The sequence below is a fragment of the Seriola lalandi genome, unplaced genomic scaffold (genome assembly GCF_002814215.2).
Source record: "Seriola lalandi dorsalis isolate HSWRI2012SDOR001 ecotype SW California unplaced genomic scaffold, Sedor1 jcf7180002054465, whole genome shotgun sequence".
NCBI classification, from domain to species: Eukaryota; Metazoa; Chordata; class Actinopteri; order Carangiformes; family Carangidae; genus Seriola; species Seriola lalandi.
Window position 1 is genome coordinate 479961 of NW_019525018.1, and position 18465 is coordinate 498425.

General features: G+C 39.3%; 2 protein-coding genes across 2 annotated transcripts in view; both read right to left on the bottom strand.

The window, feature by feature from the left end:
- Positions 1-3794, bottom strand: part of ano10b (anoctamin 10b) — a 22702-nt gene extending 18908 nt beyond the window's left edge. Inside the window, exons 1-3 of the mRNA XM_023411419.2 lie at positions 3660-3794; positions 3469-3538; positions 1533-1810 (exon numbers count right to left, since the gene is read on the bottom strand). Coding sequence (XP_023267187.1) covers positions 1533-1803 — 271 coding nt within the window. The 5' untranslated portion in view covers positions 1804-1810; positions 3469-3538; positions 3660-3794. The remainder of the gene's footprint in view (positions 1-1532; positions 1811-3468; positions 3539-3659) is intronic.
- Positions 3795-5398: 1604 nt separating this feature from the next.
- Positions 5399-18465, bottom strand: part of fa2h (fatty acid 2-hydroxylase) — a 32842-nt gene continuing 19775 nt past the window's right edge. Inside the window, exons 2-7 of the mRNA XM_023411421.2 lie at positions 15217-15348; positions 10891-11033; positions 10268-10368; positions 9903-10075; positions 8228-8480; positions 5399-8130 (exon numbers count right to left, since the gene is read on the bottom strand). Of these exons, the coding sequence (XP_023267189.1) occupies positions 8063-8130; positions 8228-8480; positions 9903-10075; positions 10268-10368; positions 10891-11033; positions 15217-15348 (870 nt within the window). The 3' untranslated portion in view covers positions 5399-8062. The remainder of the gene's footprint in view (positions 8131-8227; positions 8481-9902; positions 10076-10267; positions 10369-10890; positions 11034-15216; positions 15349-18465) is intronic.

The following is an 18465-nucleotide window of genomic DNA, read 5'->3' on the forward strand; positions in this document are numbered from 1 at the left end:
TATACTATGACGTTTTTATGACATTTTATGCCTTACTATACTATGACATTTTTATGCCTCACTATACTATGACATTTTATGCCTTACTATACTATGACGTATTTATGACATTTTATGCCTTACTATACTATGACATTTTTATGACATTTTATGCCTTGCTATACTATGACATTTTCATGACATTTTATGACTTACTATACTATGACGTTTTTATGACATTTTTTGCCTTAATGTACTATGACGTTTTTATGACATTTTATGACTTACTATACTATGACGTTTTTATGACATTTTATGCCTTAATGTACTATGACGTTTTTATGACATTTTATGACTTACTATACTATGACGTTTTTATGACATTTTATATCTTACTATACTATGACATTTTTATGCCTCAGTATACTATGACATTTTATGCCTTACTATACTTTGATGTTTTTTATGTTTTTATGCCTTAATGTACTATGACGTTTTTTTGAAATTTTTATGCCTCACTATACTATGACATTTTATGCCTTACTATAATATGATGTTTTTATGACATTTTATGCCTTGATATACTATGACATTGTTATGCCTCACTATACGATGACATTTTTATGACATTTTATGCCTTACTATACTATGACGTTTTTTGACGTTTTTATGCCTTGCTATACTATGACATTTTTATGCCTCACTAAACTATGACATTTTCATGACATTTTATGACTTACTATACTATGACGTTTTTTGACGTTTTTATGCCTAACTATACTATAAAGTTTTTTATGTTTTTATGCCTTAATGTACTATGACGTTTTTATGACATTTTATGCCTTTCTATACTATGACATTTTTATGCCTCACTATACTATGACATTTTATGCCTTACTATACTATGACGTATTTATGACATTTTATGCCTTAATATACTATGACGTTTTTTGACGTTTTTTTGCCTTAATATACTATGACCGTTTTAAGACATTTTATGCCTTGCTATACTATGACATTTTTATGCCTCACTATACTATGACATTTTCATGACATTTTATGACTTACTATACTATGACGTTTTTATGACATTTTATGCCTTGCTATACTATGACATTTTATGCCTTACTATACTATGACATTTTCATGATATTTTATGATATATCTTCTCAAAACTTTAGTAGTCAATCTCTTCCAAAGTGATTACTGATGCATTTAAATAGGAATAAACAGAGGATTGTGTCTTAAAACAAAATTATTCCAACTTTACGGGCAACAGTGTATATTACATAGGCATTCCTGAATCTAAATACAGATCTTAAATGTAATAAACTGTTTGGTTGACAGCATTAAAAAAACAATCTCTGTGTTGCGTCCCTACCAATGTTGAGACCAAACCTACGCCCTTGTTCAATATATTTCCATTATGAGAGCAACAGATGTGCTCATAAATGTTCCAGCTGCAGGCATTTCTATGCAGGGAAGCAATCAATGGAGATTGGAGATTGATCTCTACATTGCTCCTGCAGCTCTTTTCTGTTATTCAAACTTACCTCCATCTTTCTGAGGAGCTCCAATTAGTCTGATGAGCCACCTCTTCGTCTCGGGCCGAACCTTTTCTCCGAGCTTCACCAGAAGCAACGGCTCCACCCGCTCTGACACACAACAGGGGCAGTTGACCTTTGTCCAGCCTGGTCCAATAGTGGTAGCACTCAGTTTGCCTAGGACCTTTCCCTCTAGAGTCTCATTCTCTGGCTGCTGGGCTTTCTCACTGCTGCTGCTGCCACCAGCACCTCCACCTTCATCACTACCTTCCTTAATCATGGTAAGACTGGGAAGACATGGTCACAAAAATTGTATTAGTTTGTCATGATGTGGCTTGAGTCCATTAAAATATCATTATCACCCAACAAGAGTGCTAGGAAAGCATCAAAGGAGTAAACATGGTTTGTGGAAAATATGAGGAGGATTGAAGGTTTCCCTCTTCTTCCACACTGTTGGATTCATGTTTCTTTTTTCTTTTAAGCCACACTAGTGTCATGGCTCTAGGGATGGCAATATCAGAATCAGTTAGTTGATCCACTACTTTGGTCCAAACTGAAGTTTTTACAGACATTAGTGTTCCCAAGAGGATTAAGCCTACCTACAATGATGCTCACAGACTTCTCTGTAGCTCCACCACTAGTTTGACATTTCTGTTTTTTAGCGAAATATCTTGACAACTATTGGATGCCTTGCCATGAAATATTGTATAGACATTAATGGAGCCCACAGGATGAATCTTTCGGAAATATCTCAAGATCTGTTGGATAGATAGATAGATAGATAGATAGATAGATAGATAGATAGATAGATGTATTGGATTCCTACAAAGCTAATGGCACTCCCATCAGCCTTATCTGTACTTTTGTATTTAGTGCTAATTAGCAAAAGCTAGCATGCAAACCTAAACTGTGACAATTGCAACAATTATACCTACTAAACACCATCGTGTCATCAGTATTTGCCCCGAGGCACAAGCAGTGTTAAGCCTCACAGCTGCTAACGTGGCTGTAGACTCGAGGGGTGGTTTTCACAACTTTTTTACTCAACAGTGTAGATTGAAGGTAAAAGAGAAGTTTTTACTTCTTCCTTACAAAATTTTTTTTTCATTACTAAATGATTTTTAATCTACTTGTAAAATGATTATAGCCAAGTTATGACAATGAACTGAACTCTTTCAACGACAGGCTCACACTCTTACCTCATGCTGGTCCTAAAAACTGAAAAGTGCTTGCAATATAATCTTTACAGTGAAAGCCCAGGCTGTCAACAATGACAAAGTTTGGTTAATTATCAAAACTTGGCTATTATCCTTTTACAAGTTGATTAAAAGTCATGAAGTTATGAAAAAAACTGTTTCGTTAGGTAGAAGTCAGAACTTATCCTCCTTAAGGTTATTGTGTCACCAACCACTACCAGCTCTTGAAACCACCTTCCCGAGGCACTGCCAATAGACTTTTTAGAATCCATCATTTCCATACCTAAGTGCAGGCAGACAGTTATTATTTTAATTTTTGCATTTTCATTGCCAGCTATAACATGGGATTGCATTTAGATTTGCATGTGAGACAGAACGTGCAGTATTTTCAGGCATAAATCGCCAGTGATCTGCATCCTGTAGATTCTCATTTGCACTCTAGCTGTGCACTTAAGATATAAATCTGCACTAAATGTTTCAGTTTCTTGGGGAGGAAACAGTGGCCAATTCAGCCTTAACAGCAGATAAAAAAAAAAAGAAAAATCCAGACTGCATTGACACTGGGCTTGAAGATACACTGACCTACAGACGACAGTCGTGAAACACCGGATAAGACTGACAGAGAGACCAAACTGAAAGTGTTTCAGTACTTCCTATTGTGATCGAATTGCTGTTTAAACAGGCAGTGACAGTAGGATAGAGACATATATGGTTAAAGAAACAATGAGTCAGGAAACAGCCTACAACACCTGGCAGGGCGTTGATGATGAGGCTCTGGTCTCCGGTCCTACTGCAGGCCCACACACCCCCTCCAAACTCCTGTTTGAACACATACACAGACATACACGCATAGAGAGAGAGGAACATAAAAACAACATGTACTCACTTTTCCTGAAAAGAAACCAGGAACAACACACTCTCACTCTCTGCTCACACTTACCCAGCCTCAGTGTAGACTTCCTCCAGGCTTTCTGTCCATGTATCTATATGTATATGTGTGTGTATGGCAGGAATGCGGAGGAACTTCCCAGAGACTGCAGGGTGTGGAGGGCTGTTTGGTTTATTGTCAGGCTCCTCCCTCCTGCCTGCTCCCTGCTTCACTGCTGCTGCAGCTCAGGGTCCTACTGCACCACTTCCCTCTGCTTCCCTGTGTTAACAGACCTAAAGAAGTCCAGGGCAGTTTGGTTTGAAACCTCAGAAATTCTCCACCTCAGAAAATCTACACGTTAGCACTGCTGACCTTTAACTTACACAAACAACAAATCAAATCCCTCACATCTGGAAGAAGTGCTCAGGTTTAATGACACTCTGTCTACTGTTTGCTGTAATTAAAGTGAATTCAAAAAGCAGAAGAGTGACAGAGCGAGTAAATCTGTAATCTGCAACAAAATGTGCTTTAACAGTGTCAGAGATTCAGGTTCATCACATCACAGAGTCGACTGCACTACATACACTCTGCCTCGGGGTCAAGACCACGACAAGGGATTGTGAGATTTTTGCCAGGAAATAGGAAATAAATATTCATCAACTGAAAGTCTAAATTTTGCTTTTTTATTGCAAAACATTGTATATTTATATAAATATATAGAGATATATTCAAATAATGATCTGCTTACAACCAAATACCTGCAAAGATAAGCATTCCCCATCAGCCTTAGCTCCAGTTTATGTAGGTGTTGATTCCACTCTGGTAATTTCTGAGGCCTCACTTTGAGCTGTGTTGGATTGCATTTCATTCCGAGGGTTGTGTTATTTTCTCCACCCATGTTCTGTGCATGTATCTTCAATTAAACACTGAGTAGACAGCAAATAGTTGCAGCCGATATCACCATTCACAACATGCACTACAGGGGAAAGTCGCAGGTGAAGTCCAGTGATGTAGTATTTGCACTTCCATAAAGTTTAGGGACTTGTAAGACTTGCAGGACTTCCCACAATGCAACTTGATAGCATAAGAGACATACATCAAGAGGTAGTTTTTTTTACTTTCAGTACCAAAAACTAAACGTACCATTATGTGGAGCAATGGAAACGTGTAATGGTTTGTCATCAGATATTTCACATTTAACAAGTAAAAGTATTTTTAAGAAGTTTAAAGAAATATCTAATGGCACAGAACACCAGCAATTCTAAAAAAAGACACGTTTTGCAACATAATATCTGAATATGATCATTAATGAGAAATCAATTCAATTTTCAACCTCATTTTATTCTTCAGTCACTGTATATGCTGTTTTTAGTGGTATTAATGTTTTTGAACTGTATCAAATATTTTACTTTTACTTTAGACAAGGCGTGAGACTTGTCACAGTTATCATTATTAGTAGTTTTACTTTTGTTCGTATTTGTTGTTATTTTCTTGTTTCCTTTTTTGTCTTGAGTCGACCCCAGGAAGACTAGTTGCTACACTGGTAGCGGCTAATGGGGATCTAAATAAATAAATATATGTTTCAAACTCCATGCCCAGTTTGTGAAGCAGACTTCATGTTCAAAAAGTCTCTGAGCTTAAGAGGAAGTAACGCCGACATCATCAGAGGTTATTTAGTGTCCAGCTCCACCAGAGCCACAGAAGACATTATACAACTGACTTCAGAGGCTGAGTCACATTAAACTTGGAGTGAGGGACGTGTACATGTGTAATAAACAGGGATCAAACAAACAGTACAGGACAGACCAACATCCGAAATATACAGACATTTATTTACAGATACAATTGCATTTGCATAGACATTCAAAATTCCAAAATAAAAGTTATAAGATATTATAGTAAACAGATTTAAGAAACATTGTTTTACGCTGCATAATTTAGCACAAGAAGAACTCCTCAGAATCAAAGCATACAAACTGTTGTTTTCATCGTTATCACATAAATATCCATAAATAAGATCTCTATGTATGTTTGTTTCACTTTGCCAAGCAGCCATCACAATCATTGTATATCATCATCATCATCATCATCATCATCAATATTGTGGTCATCGTTATCTCAACCATCATTTAAGACATTAAAAATATATATTTTTTGGTTCTTTCTGAAGCATCGTCTTTGCTTCTGTGGTACATAGTCATTTTACAAAAGTCTGAATTCTTTCTCCACGATGTTTTGAACACTCATCACAAACGACACTGTGCAGTGCAGACTCTCAGACCAGTGTTATGTTTTTACATTAACTGACATGATGTAGAACACAAGACACATTTGGTACTAAATCAGTTGTGGCTCGACCCTAGACAGACCTATTCAACTGGTTATATTAGAAACTGTGTTGTGGTGACACAACCTGCGAACAGGTTACCTGAAGACTTCATTATTGCTGCCCTGCATATGTTAATGGATACAGTATTGTCAACATTTTTCTCTTGTTCAAAAGTGGTTATACAGATGTTGCATGTTGTTATTTTACATGTGTAAGAATATATGTACAATAATTAAGCGGGAGTCTTTCCTCAAACTATAAAAGTTGATAAAAAAATGATTTTCGGCAGTAGTAGAATATTCTCACTGTTCTCTATAAGTCACGGAAATTGTCTGAATTTAACTTTGTTCTGCTTTAGTTATCAGTATTGCTGTCGGGTGTTAGGAGGAGACATTTTGAGGATCCGCCAGTCGCTATCAAAACCTCCTGCTGTCCAGTCAGATGCGTCAGTGATCGTCATCCTGCGAGGATCTGCGGGGCCAAATACACCAGGGGATTCGAATGGATGCAGTGAGACCCAAGGGTCCTAAGACCAATTACTTTTAAAAAATATCGATTTCCACATTAAAACACACAACCTATCTGACTCTGAGCCCTTTGACCCCGAGATCCTCACAGCAGGAAGTGTGACAGGCTGGCTTCATGCCTTCAGCTCTGTCCCTCTGTCACCATGACAACGTCCATCCACTTTTACATCTAGATGCATCATTATCTATCCACAGACGCGTTCACCGTCCTCTGTCTAAAAAACATCCGTTCATTTTGATAACATAAAGCTGGTGCAATCAAAGAATCTCCTCTTCTGTACAAGGCGTATTACAAAATAGCTTTTTACATCTTTGTTTTATCTTTAATGACAAAAAAAAGAAGGACACGGAGGAAATATTACCACAAACCTGCAAAAATACATCTCCACAGTAGTTTCAAACATTTAGAACTCTGCTTTACACGACATTAACAGTGCATGGCATCAGCGGCCTACGTTAAAATCTCCCTTCTGCAGCTTTGCAGATAATTAATAAGTTAAATCTATACTGTCGAATGAATTTCAGCATGTTCAAATATCTGAAAACAGATGTTCTGTTACCAGAAACTACTGTGTGACGGGTGGAGGGAACTTTTGTCAGCTGTTACAAGCGTGCAATGTAACATCATGTAGCAGCGTAGCTCGGTAGCTTAGTGGCCAGCGGAGAAGAGAGCAGTGACAGTGAAGACAATACAAGGAAAATTCAAGCTGCAGACAGAGTGGAGGAAAGCTAAAAAAAAATGTTTTTTTCCTGAGTTAGTTCACCTGGTGAGATGATGCAGTTTGGGGTTTCTCTCTCACTCACAGTCTCTACACACTCTTATCTGTCACACGCTTTTCTCTTTCACTCTCTCAACCACTTTCTTCTCCGCCTGTCTTCCACATTCATCGACCATCTTTCACTTCCTTTTCCCCTCTCTGCCTCTCTGAGGGAAGCGAGGAAAAGTGCTTGTGTGTGTGTTTGTGTTCACATTTCCATTTGTGTTGTGCTATTGGCAAATGTTTAGAAACCCGGAAAAACAGATTGTGTTTTGAGTATTTTTTGAGTTTTTGAACAAGATGTACAGTATTCTTCTTCCTGAAAATAAACCATAACAGTAAAAAGACATAGTTGTACACTTGTGTGTGTGTGTGTGTGTGTGTGTGTGTGTGTGTGTGTGTGTGTGTGTGTGTGTGTGTCCCTCCCTTTCTCTCTATGGCCCAACTTTTAGCTGAATATTAAAATGTTGTGACTGGCGATCAGGTGATGACGTGGCTGGTGAGTCAGAGCAGTGAGAGCTGTGGTTTAGTTATAAAAATAGCACAGAAAGGCCTCGCAACTGTGCAGAGATCACTGTGTTGAAGAAATGGTGCAGACTGGTTGACAAATGCACACATGACCGAGCAGAAGAAAAGAATGTGTCGACGGCTGAAATCGAAAAGCAAGGCTGATATGCGCTACAGTTTGCACGGATGGATTAGCTGCAGGCGCCAGGAGTCTTCAGAAGTAGATCTTCTTCCTTGGTTGTGGAAGCTATGGCTGCAGAGACTGATGATGTCAGCGTGGTTATAGCATGTGGGCTGGTTATAAAAGAAGGAAGTTGACAAGTCTTGTGCCCTTTCAGGAGAGCTGTTTCTGCGTTAAAATTTCTCATCAGGGATGACTGTGTTGAAGGGGTGGTCCCAGAACGTGGAGGTGATTCCAAATCCTGGAGAGAAAAATAAAGATTATTTTAGATTGATCAGAAAAAAATGGAGGCAAGGAAAATCAAACCTTAAAATGAAATGTGTTCCTCCAGTGCTCACCTGCTCTCTGGTGTTCAAAGTGGTGTTTGACGTGGTAGGCCTTCAGGTTGTACATATATGAGCCTCTCTTTGGCGAGCCGTAATGAAGGTAGTAGTGGATCATATCGTACACGACGTAGCCGCACAATCCTCCGACAAACACAGATGTCCCAAGGATCTCTGGGAGCGTGCTGCACAGGATGGCATAGAAACTTCCCACCACTAAGGAAGCCAGGACAGGGGGGAAGACCAGCCGAGAGCCGTCAAACGGAGACTGTGGAGAAAAGACGTTTATGTCATGAAGCTGTAGAAGTAACAAGTTTCTACCAAGGTAAAAACAGGTTAAAAAAAGCCGAACTGATCAACACAAGTTTACAGTCCTGTATCTCATTTTTCTGCTTTTCAAAAGTAAAAAAAAAACATGCTCATTTTCAAAGGACCATAAATGATCAATGTTCAGAAAAGTCAATGTTAAAGTGAAACTACATTCAGAAAGTATTCAGACCCCTTCACTTTTCACATCTTGTTATGTCGCAGCCTTATTCTATAATTGTTTAAATTACACTCAATAACAAAAGGAAACTGCAGAGCTCAGACATAGGTTTGTGTCAGGGCACAGATCTGGGGAAGACTATAAAGAATTAGCTGTTGCATTGAAGGTTCCCAAGAGCAGAGTGGCCTCCATAATTCTTAAATGGAAGAAGGTTGGAACAACCAGGACAGAACCGCCCGGCCAATCACCAGGAAGTTGTGGTGAGAGAGCGCCTGTGTTCACCATGACATCGAGCTGCTGTGTGTCTCTCTGTGGCCTTTCTGTCAGCCCAGGGAGTTTCCTCAAATTTTCCTCACTGTGGTGTTTAGGCAAACTTTTAATAAGGCATCAGAGATTATTTTTAAACTCTCACAGAAAGTTTATTGGAGATTTTAATAATGGTTCTGCTAAAAAGCACCTGCAGACATACTGTCAGTAAACTGGAAAAACAAGACTTCTGCATTCAAACTGTTGCCATCTGGTCTTTTCACCAAAAATGTGGCCAAATTTTAATTTGTTCCACAAGCAGTTAAGTTTTTAAACAGTTAATGCACGTTTCAATCAGGCAGGACGTCCAGCTGGTCTGGCCTGCCTTCTTTGGTCATGTCTATTGCTGACTTTGTATGGGTATGTGTATGTGCATGAGGAGGATTTATGAGTTTGACATTGCTGATAGTGGCTCGGTGTTGTTGAGATTACGCTAAAAACAAGTTTCACCATTGGGACAAATTAAGTCTATCTATCTTTCTGTTGCGTCATTCCCCAAGAAGACTCGAGGCTGTAATCACTGCTTCAGCTACTGAAGTACTGAACAGTGTCTGAATACTTCTGTCGATGTGATATGTTAGTTTTTCCTTTTTAATGAATTTGCAAAAAATTCTAAAATACAGTTTTTACTTCATCATTGTGGGGTAACGAGTGTAGATTGATGATGAAAAAACAATGAATTTAAATGATTTTAGCATAAATCAGCAACGTCACAAAATGTGAACGGGTCAGACTACTTCCTGAAAGCGCTGTAAGTGGAACAGGAGAAGAGTTGTTTATTCCATGCAATATGAAATTAACGATAACCTCCTTTTGTGTCATAAAGGACGACAACATCAAACGAACATGATTAAACCAGTTTTATGACCATCCTCCTCAGAGGCTGTGTGTTTGTACCTTGTGGTGCTGTCCGTGCAGGAGGAAGTGCAGCGTGATGAGGTAGTAGTTATGGGCAGGTGGTTTCATGTGAAAGACGAAGCGATGAATGCAGTACTCGATGAATGACCACAAGAACCAGCCCATCAAAAAGAGGAGCGGGAAAATGTACTTATGGACTGGGACAGAGAAGTCTGGGAACACACACACACACACACAGATATAAACTATATAAACAATATAAACAAAGACATAAACACAAACGTTTGTGAGCTTATGCAAATGAGAATGTGAATGCATAAATGAAAATGAAAACATGCAAGAGTCTCAGCGTGCTCGTGCACATTGTAAGCATTAATTGCACAGGAGTGGTGGGGGTGTGTTACCTGAAGTGAGGGCTATCCTTGTGGTGCCCTTTGCCAGGGAGGTGTAGGAGTCCCAACTGAGATAAAACACAATAGGAAGCCACACCACTGGAACCCAGTACCTGTAGCAAGAGACCAGAGCGAACTTTAAATACAGTCAGACTCTCACCTTCTGATAAAAATGCCTTTAATATCATTTTCATAGGAAGAATATGGGACAGAGGAGGAGCAGGCACCTCAGGGTAGCAGAGAAGATGTGGGCGTTAAAAATGAACCACTAACAACTTCCTCCGCTAGTGTGAACCTGCTCTTGCGCAAGACAATGAAACTAGCAGCTGCTTCAGGTTGCAGATGAGAAAAACTGCATCAATACTTCCTGTTATACATTTATGACATCACATTTTTCGAATCATCTGATACACATTTGTATGTCAGAACTTCACGGGTGGATTAAAGTGTTGCAATTACTTAAAATTAATTACTTTATTTAATTCAATCCTGTAAAGTATATTTGTGACTGGATAAATATCATATTTATGGTATCTTCTAAATTATTATTATTTTTAAAAAAGGAACATTTTTTTTTACCTTGTCATATTCTGTTAAAAAAAAAAAAAAGAAAAGAAAAACGTATCTTGACTTACCAGGAAGTCTTGGTGCTGGCCTCCATGAAGGGGTTTCCAAACAGTCTAATTGGTCTGTCTACTGGCTGGTGAACCCACGCGTCGTATTTCTCTGCGAGGTGGCCCACCTGCCACGCCAAGGGCTTCCCCCAGTCCACCAAATCCTGTGGAGATATCAACAGTGACAAATCAGTAAAATATTCTGTACAGGTAATACTCACAGGAAGTGTTTCACCAGGAGGGGAGAATCGCTTTCCTCCAGCAGGTGGGAGCAGAGAGTTAACAACTGTTAAACTGCACAGGGACTGATCAGTCCAGGAAGTGACTGCTCACTGTTTGTTTGTGTCTGCCTGCGCCTTTTCAGGTTTACTTTAGTGTAACTAAATCGCTGCCAGCAATAACTGAAGATTTTCATTTTGTGAGTCCAAAGACCAGAGACTCAGCTACTTTTACAAGCTCTTTACAACTTCTACATGCAGCTGTGGTGTGGTGGAACGATGAACGTTGTACAGTCGAGCTTCACACTGATCTGTGGTCAGTTTTGTAATTTCCACAGGAATGTTTCGGGGGTTAGGAAAGCAGGTGGGAAAAGCTGATCTCGAACTTGTGACGAAACTTATTTATGAGGATAATCAAAAACTGTGATCACTGATCACATCAAGTAAAATCAGACAGTCAACGCTTTAACCTCGATTTCAGCTGCATTTCTTCTGCAGCACCTTATGATCTGAACTCTTGTGCTTTCTAAAAGGATGCTGATTATTTAGGAAGTGTTGCCCTGGAGATGGTTTCTCATTTATAATAGCCCTCTGAGGACAGTGGTATCAGGCACGGACTGACACAGTCACCTGAGGTTGATTACGGCATGACAGGCTGATTACACCTAAGCAAAGGTTGAAACGCAGGTGATAACATGTTAATCCCTTCCCCTCATTGAGACACAAAGACCAGGAGAAGATGGTCTGTCCTCAGCTCTAAATTCTACCACACAATGTGCCATGAGCCATCATGTTTTACATCTCCACTTCCACAACAAGCATCATGTAAATACATTCACTCACACTGACAGTTCAGCAAGCGATGGGAGTTCTATCAATCCATCTGCATCACTTCAGTGTTTTTAAGTTATCAACCCGAGAGCACGGCCTCGTGACACCCATGTCTGTCCTTTATTTCCTCCGTTCACTCAAAACAAAGTGATTAAAACAGCTAATCCTGCTTCTATGTCTAGAAGCTGCACTACATGTATCTGGCAACAACAAAAATAACTGCAAGTGAAAAGAGTGAAAAGTACTTAAAAGACCTTCAACATCAATTCAACATCAAAATCAATGCAGCAAAACCAGAGATTTTGTCTTCTTTATTCTGTGCATTCTTGCCAAAACTTGCTGCCTACATTACCCACAATGCAATTTGACCGCTTCCAGGTCAGTTGGAGATTTGGTCGTGTGTTCTGCTCGTAGCAGCTAATGTAGCCTCAAGCCGCTAGATGAGGAGTGGGCTCTCATTTTCAAACTTCAGCCAGTGCTGGCTGTAATATCCCCTCAGGTAATCTATCAGACTTTTATCAAATCTGCAGCAGTACTCCTCCAGACCTGTGAACAGATGTTGATGTGCACAATCTGTGGAGGTCCCCTTTAAAAAAAAAATCAGCTACATTTATATTTCCTGCAAAAGCCGCTTTCTCAAATGTAGAAAACAGCTTATGCAACTTCATGAATGTATATATAATTTGCATCTGTCTGCTTGGGTTAATAATGCACATTTTCATTGGTATTTTGGTGAACTGAACACTGTCATCACCTGTAGCTGTAGTGTGGTAGTGTAAAATCAAAAAATATACCATGGATGACAACAATTAATGCTGCTACTCATTGACCTAAAGTTTTGTTGTATGTACAATCACAGTCATGTTGCAATAACAAAAAAAAGTAATTGAGCATTAAACTACAACTGCACCAAGATCAGCTGGTTCCTTATGAGCTATTGCCAGAGATCCATGCCGACAACTCTTGACACACTCTGGTGTTCTTGTTCAAATTTGTCAGGCAAGAAAAGTACGTGCATCAGCTGCGTGTCAACAAGCTTTACTGCCAGAAAACATTCATCTTTAGAAGACATTTTTGGAAAAAAAAAAAAAGAAGTGAAATTGTCTGTCATGGGGTGGATATAATCACACTTGTGACTTGTGTGGGAACTTCCTGCTCGCAACTGATGACCCTTTAAAATCCCTTAAGAAAGTGACTCTTCAACTGACTCTAAAAACACAGAAGTCGCAGCGACTTCCTGACAGACATCACACGGATAAATTCTTTATACTTTCCTCTATCCTACTGGCACAGTATGTAACACTATTATTGGAGCTGAATCATTCTACTTAAGCAAAAAGCAAACTAAAAAAAAAAAATTCATTGTGAAGCATATTTCACTATCACACTGACATCTTGCTTAAAAAAGTAATTCACAGTCAATATTTACTCCGAATGCCAGTGATACTAATGTTTGTTTGTTTGTTTGTTTTTTCAAATCCAAATGTAAAGTGAAGTTTGCTCATAAGAACAAAGATAAGGACGCTGCTGGTTTCTGGATCTAAAATTACCAAGAAAAAAGACAAAAAAAAGCATCATGTGTAACTCACTTCTCTGTGGTAAGACACATACCACACATTCACACACTCACACCCACACACTCACACACACACACTCACATACCCCACACACACTCACACACACACACTCACACACACACTCACACACACACACTCACACACACACTCACCTTTATCTAAAATACTTCAAACAACCAGGACAACATTACAAAATAAAGTTTAACTAAAGTGAGACTCAGATCACCGATCGAATTATTTGGAGTGAATAACTGTCTTTATATAATAATTACAAATCAAACTAAAAACAGCTTCATCATCAAAAACAGGAAACATTTTTATGTGCAGTTTCTCATGTTTTGTGTGTTTTTGATTAGCAGGCAGGATATCACATGATAAATATAATGACACTGGCAATGCTGCAGCCAGACTAAAATAAAAGCTTCATGTATTTGGAACATGGGTTTGCTTATTGAAATCAAACCACAGTGGAAATCTGTGATGGGAGTCGTCCATGGGCAGAGGATTTATTTTCAAACGACACTAAAACACTCAAAATGGAAGTAGAGCGGTTAAATCCCCAGTTTTATTGGAACAACTGAGCGATCCGGTGCAGCTGTAAAGACAGTGGCGCTGCGAGGCGTCGAAGCTTTCGAGGCCCAGTAAAGGTCTGGTTTTTAAGATGTCAACAGTCGAGAGCTGTGCATCTCACTCAATACACCGATGCCTGGCAACAGAGTGAACAAGACGGACTGGTTGACGCTGTCGTCACATCGTGCTGTGCGAGCTGACCTGGTATGCTGATTCGACTGATAAATTGACAAGGGAAAAACAGTTCATCAATTTGTTCAATCACATGAGGATCATTTAAATGAATGAATGAGTGAATGAATGAGTCCTTATGTGCGTGAGAATGTAACAGAGAGGAAACTCACTTCTATGTGAGTTTATGGTTAAGACTTATGTTATGAAATGGTTCAGGGGAAAGATAAACACCTGGAGGTGAAGGTTAAGGTCAGTCAGTGTTGGGGTGTCACTAGTTACATGTAACAAGATTACATAATTAAATTGCAAAATAAATATAATTTATCCTCTATTACAGTTACTGAGAATTTTTTTTTATTAAATCACAGTTATTAATTAAGATGGTGGTGATTACAAATATCCATCCAAATATATTTTAAAAAGCTTAAATGTAGAATATAACATTCATTCTGTTGCTTTTGGCCTCTGTGGACGTTGTAGGTGAGATAGGTGATAGGTGTGAGATCTAATAACACTCTCTAACTTAATTCAGCTTTGTGTTTTCATTAAATGTTAACTTGGACAGGTCATAAGGTTGTTGCATTTCTACAGGGCACCAGCAGAATTAATTAATGGTACTGAAAGTAATCAAAAAGTAATCCAAAGGAATAAGTTACATTACTTTAATGAAGTAATTAAAACAATTAAATCAGTGCTTCTTATACCCTCAACAGGGTAATTAGTAATCTGTAACCTTCTCCACACTGGTTAGGGGTGTTATGAAATTATTGTGTTAAATACATCTGTGTGTGTTTGTGCATGTTTCTACATCCTCCTGTCTCGAGAACTTCAGGATGAACTGACAAAAACAAGGACATTTTTGGAGTGAGGCAAAGTGAATAACCTGACGGTTGTTCAACTCTTCATCTACCCCCAACACACACACACACACACACACACACACACACACACACACACACACACAGACAGACATTCACCTTGTCCAGGTCCACAGAGCTGCAGCGGTTGTACGGGGAGTTCTCATCCTCCTGTTTCACCTTCATGTCTGTCGTCTTTTCTGCCGTCTGTCCTCCTGTCTGTTCGTCGGCCTTCCTCCTCTCTCTCAGAGTCTGAAGAGAAACAAGACAGAAATGGAAGAAAGGTGAACTGATGATCAGATCTGTGAGAAGAGACAGTTGATTAAGTGAGTAGTCACGTCTGTGCACCCTCTAGAAACCCCCGATTTCTGTTTTGCCTCAGACCCTCGTTTGCATGAGATAAAATGACCAGTTTACACAGCGCCTTTGCAATAAACTATGATCAAGATGTACAAACGCTGATCTCTGTATGTGTGTGTGAGTTTGTAATGTGAGACGGACAATCCATTATTTCCAGTCTAACTGTCCTTTGCTCTTTGAATACACCAGCCTCATCACTGTGTGACATGATACACGGCTATGGCCCCACGTGACGTGAACCATAACACTTTACATTTACAATCTTCAACCTTTGAACATCTTTATATGTTTGAAAAACAGCTACAGCTGTCGTCCCTGTCCCCGCTTCTACAGTTACATGGACGTAACCGTATTCAACACTACACACTGATCACGCACTGATCTGACAGTATGTTGTCTTTAACGATTCTGCTGCAGTGTTTTCCTCTCAAGTGTGAGTTAATGCTGTTTCCTTGGTGAGAATGGTAGAAAGCAAAGTGCAGGTTACTTAGATGCATCTTATCAACACTACCTGTGATTTTTTTTTTTTTTTACAACCCATGCCATTAAAAAAAGTCACTGGGAAAGACACTGACAACCACAGGAAGTGGCAACTGTGGCTGCCTCCCACACGGACCCAGCACGGCGTTTTGTATGGTTCCCATTTGCATGGAGGCATAGGATATAATTTAGAGAAACTAAAGTTGCTCAATATTTTTAAAAGAATTTTAAAGAGATCTGTGATAGAAATTTCTATCATACATTTTTCTACAAAAAAAGTGCAAAGAAAATTTGACCATTTTTCGTCATTTTTTTCTAGAGAAAAGATTTTTAATGCGAAATGCAAATAATTAGATATTATCAGTAAGGGAGATTTCACCAGCTGTCTTGTTTCATGCCGAATAAAAATATAGATGACAGATTAAAAGTTAAAGTCTGACCATTGTTGGACAAGTTTTAGCATGAAACTGGACTGACATCTGAATCTGTTGTAACTGACATGAACACGAGTAACAGCTGCTGTGAAGAGGAGCAGGCTACAGCCGTTTAAAGCCACGGCTCAAACAGGGCTGGAAACAAAAAGCTTTCTCTGATTCAAATGGATTCATAAAATCCAGAGATTGATCTTTTAATACATGTCTTTTACAGTCTCCCACGGATGTTCGAAGCTGTAACCCCAATTAGTCTCATGTGACCAACCGTGTGACGCAACAAGACCGCACATATAAAGTATGAAGACAGTGAAGAGCTGGACAAAAGCAAAGCCATATGTAAACTGTGCAAGAAGAACTGTGCTAACATGGACCGGGGCACATTATTTACCTACCTATTATTCCTTGAGATGTGCGTCTAAATTGTTGGTTATGTTTTAATAATGCACCAGGTGAAAGGTACGAAACTGGTGTTGTAACTGAATAGATTTTGAATCGATGAAAAACTGAGAAAATGAAAACTTCTCATGATCATCCACCAAACTCCATCCACAATGTATAATTTCAGTATTAAACAGTCACCCCACGCAGGCTAGGAAGGTGGCTGTTTTCAGCTGGCAGCATTGTCCTCCACAGACAACAGTGGCTGTGGTGAGACTGAGTTCATGTCAGTGACAGTGGTTTCCTGTGGTGACCCAGTTTAAGTCAGAAAACCAACCACTGTGAATCAGAATTGAATCAATTTGGTTAAAATCAGTACACCCAGCCCAACTTTCAAGTCTATACACAGCACATTTTTGGATGAACTATTCTAACCCATGTCTAGTGGCCTGGTGCAACTAATAATGTGCTGCCATGATGCTGCACTACAGGAAACAGTATCTGGTTCCCTTTAGTTTGTGACTCAGCACTCGACGTACACATTCAGCGTTTTTAAGAGCATCATTATCTCCCTTCTGTGATCTGCAATTGGCTCCTCGGCTCGTCCTTTGAATCTGCCACTGGCCGTTTGTTCCCGTCAGTCAAGTGAAATATTTATCAGCTGGCTGGGTTCGGACACATGCACAAGTACACACGTACATAAAATGTAACACACACGCTTACTCTCACACACATGCACACACACACAGGTCCCCTATGGTTTGTTACTAACATCACCTTGGCAATTCAACACCTGCAGAGGCAATGTTACACCCTCCATTATCACGCCGTGCTAAAGCCACAAAAAAAAAGAAGGATCAAAACACTTACTAACTTACCGTCTGCTTACAGTGTTCACTTGTCATATGCTTAGACTCTCTTCTAACTTATTTGGTAAGGTTTTTTGGACTGCCACAGTGTGTAATGACTGTGTGTGTGTGTTTGCTGTGCACTCATGAACCATATGATATCTTCACCACTGTGGCTCTGTGAGTTATTTTGCCTCCCGTTCCTGCTCTGCTCACATTTTGTGATTTTTACAGTGTGTAATTATCGTCTCCGCTCTCTCACAGCAGCAGGTGTGTTACGTGAGTGGAGTGTAATGCTTTCACTCTGACCACTCAGACTGGGCTCAGAGCAGGAGAGGGCCACGGTGCAGTTCATCTTATTTTATCTTTAAAATAGTTAATGGCGAAGATGTCTGTTTTATTACTTAATATTCATGTAATTAATATACGAATGTCAATTAGATGGTGATCTGTATGAGAAATAAAGAAAAATTAAAAGTTTCCATTGTAACAATATTTGTATACAACACTGTACAAATATTTTGGGACAAACAATGTAATTAATATCGGTATTTGTACAATGTACAGTCAGTATAATGTATTTTGTTTAGTGTTGTTATGGGTGATACTGTACATAGTGATACAGACCTGATATCAAAAACAATCACACAATAACACAAAACAGGGCCGCACAGCAACGCTGCCAACACACACACACGCTTTCTGTTTCATTTGTCTCTACTCAGACTCTTTAGGTTTGCCCTCACGCACGCACGCACGCACGCACACACACAAGCAGCGGGATAGTTTAATGTTAGTGAAAGAATGAAGCAGACACACCCTCAGTATCAACAGCAGCTGTGGCCTACGTGAGCCTGTGAGTAAGGTGT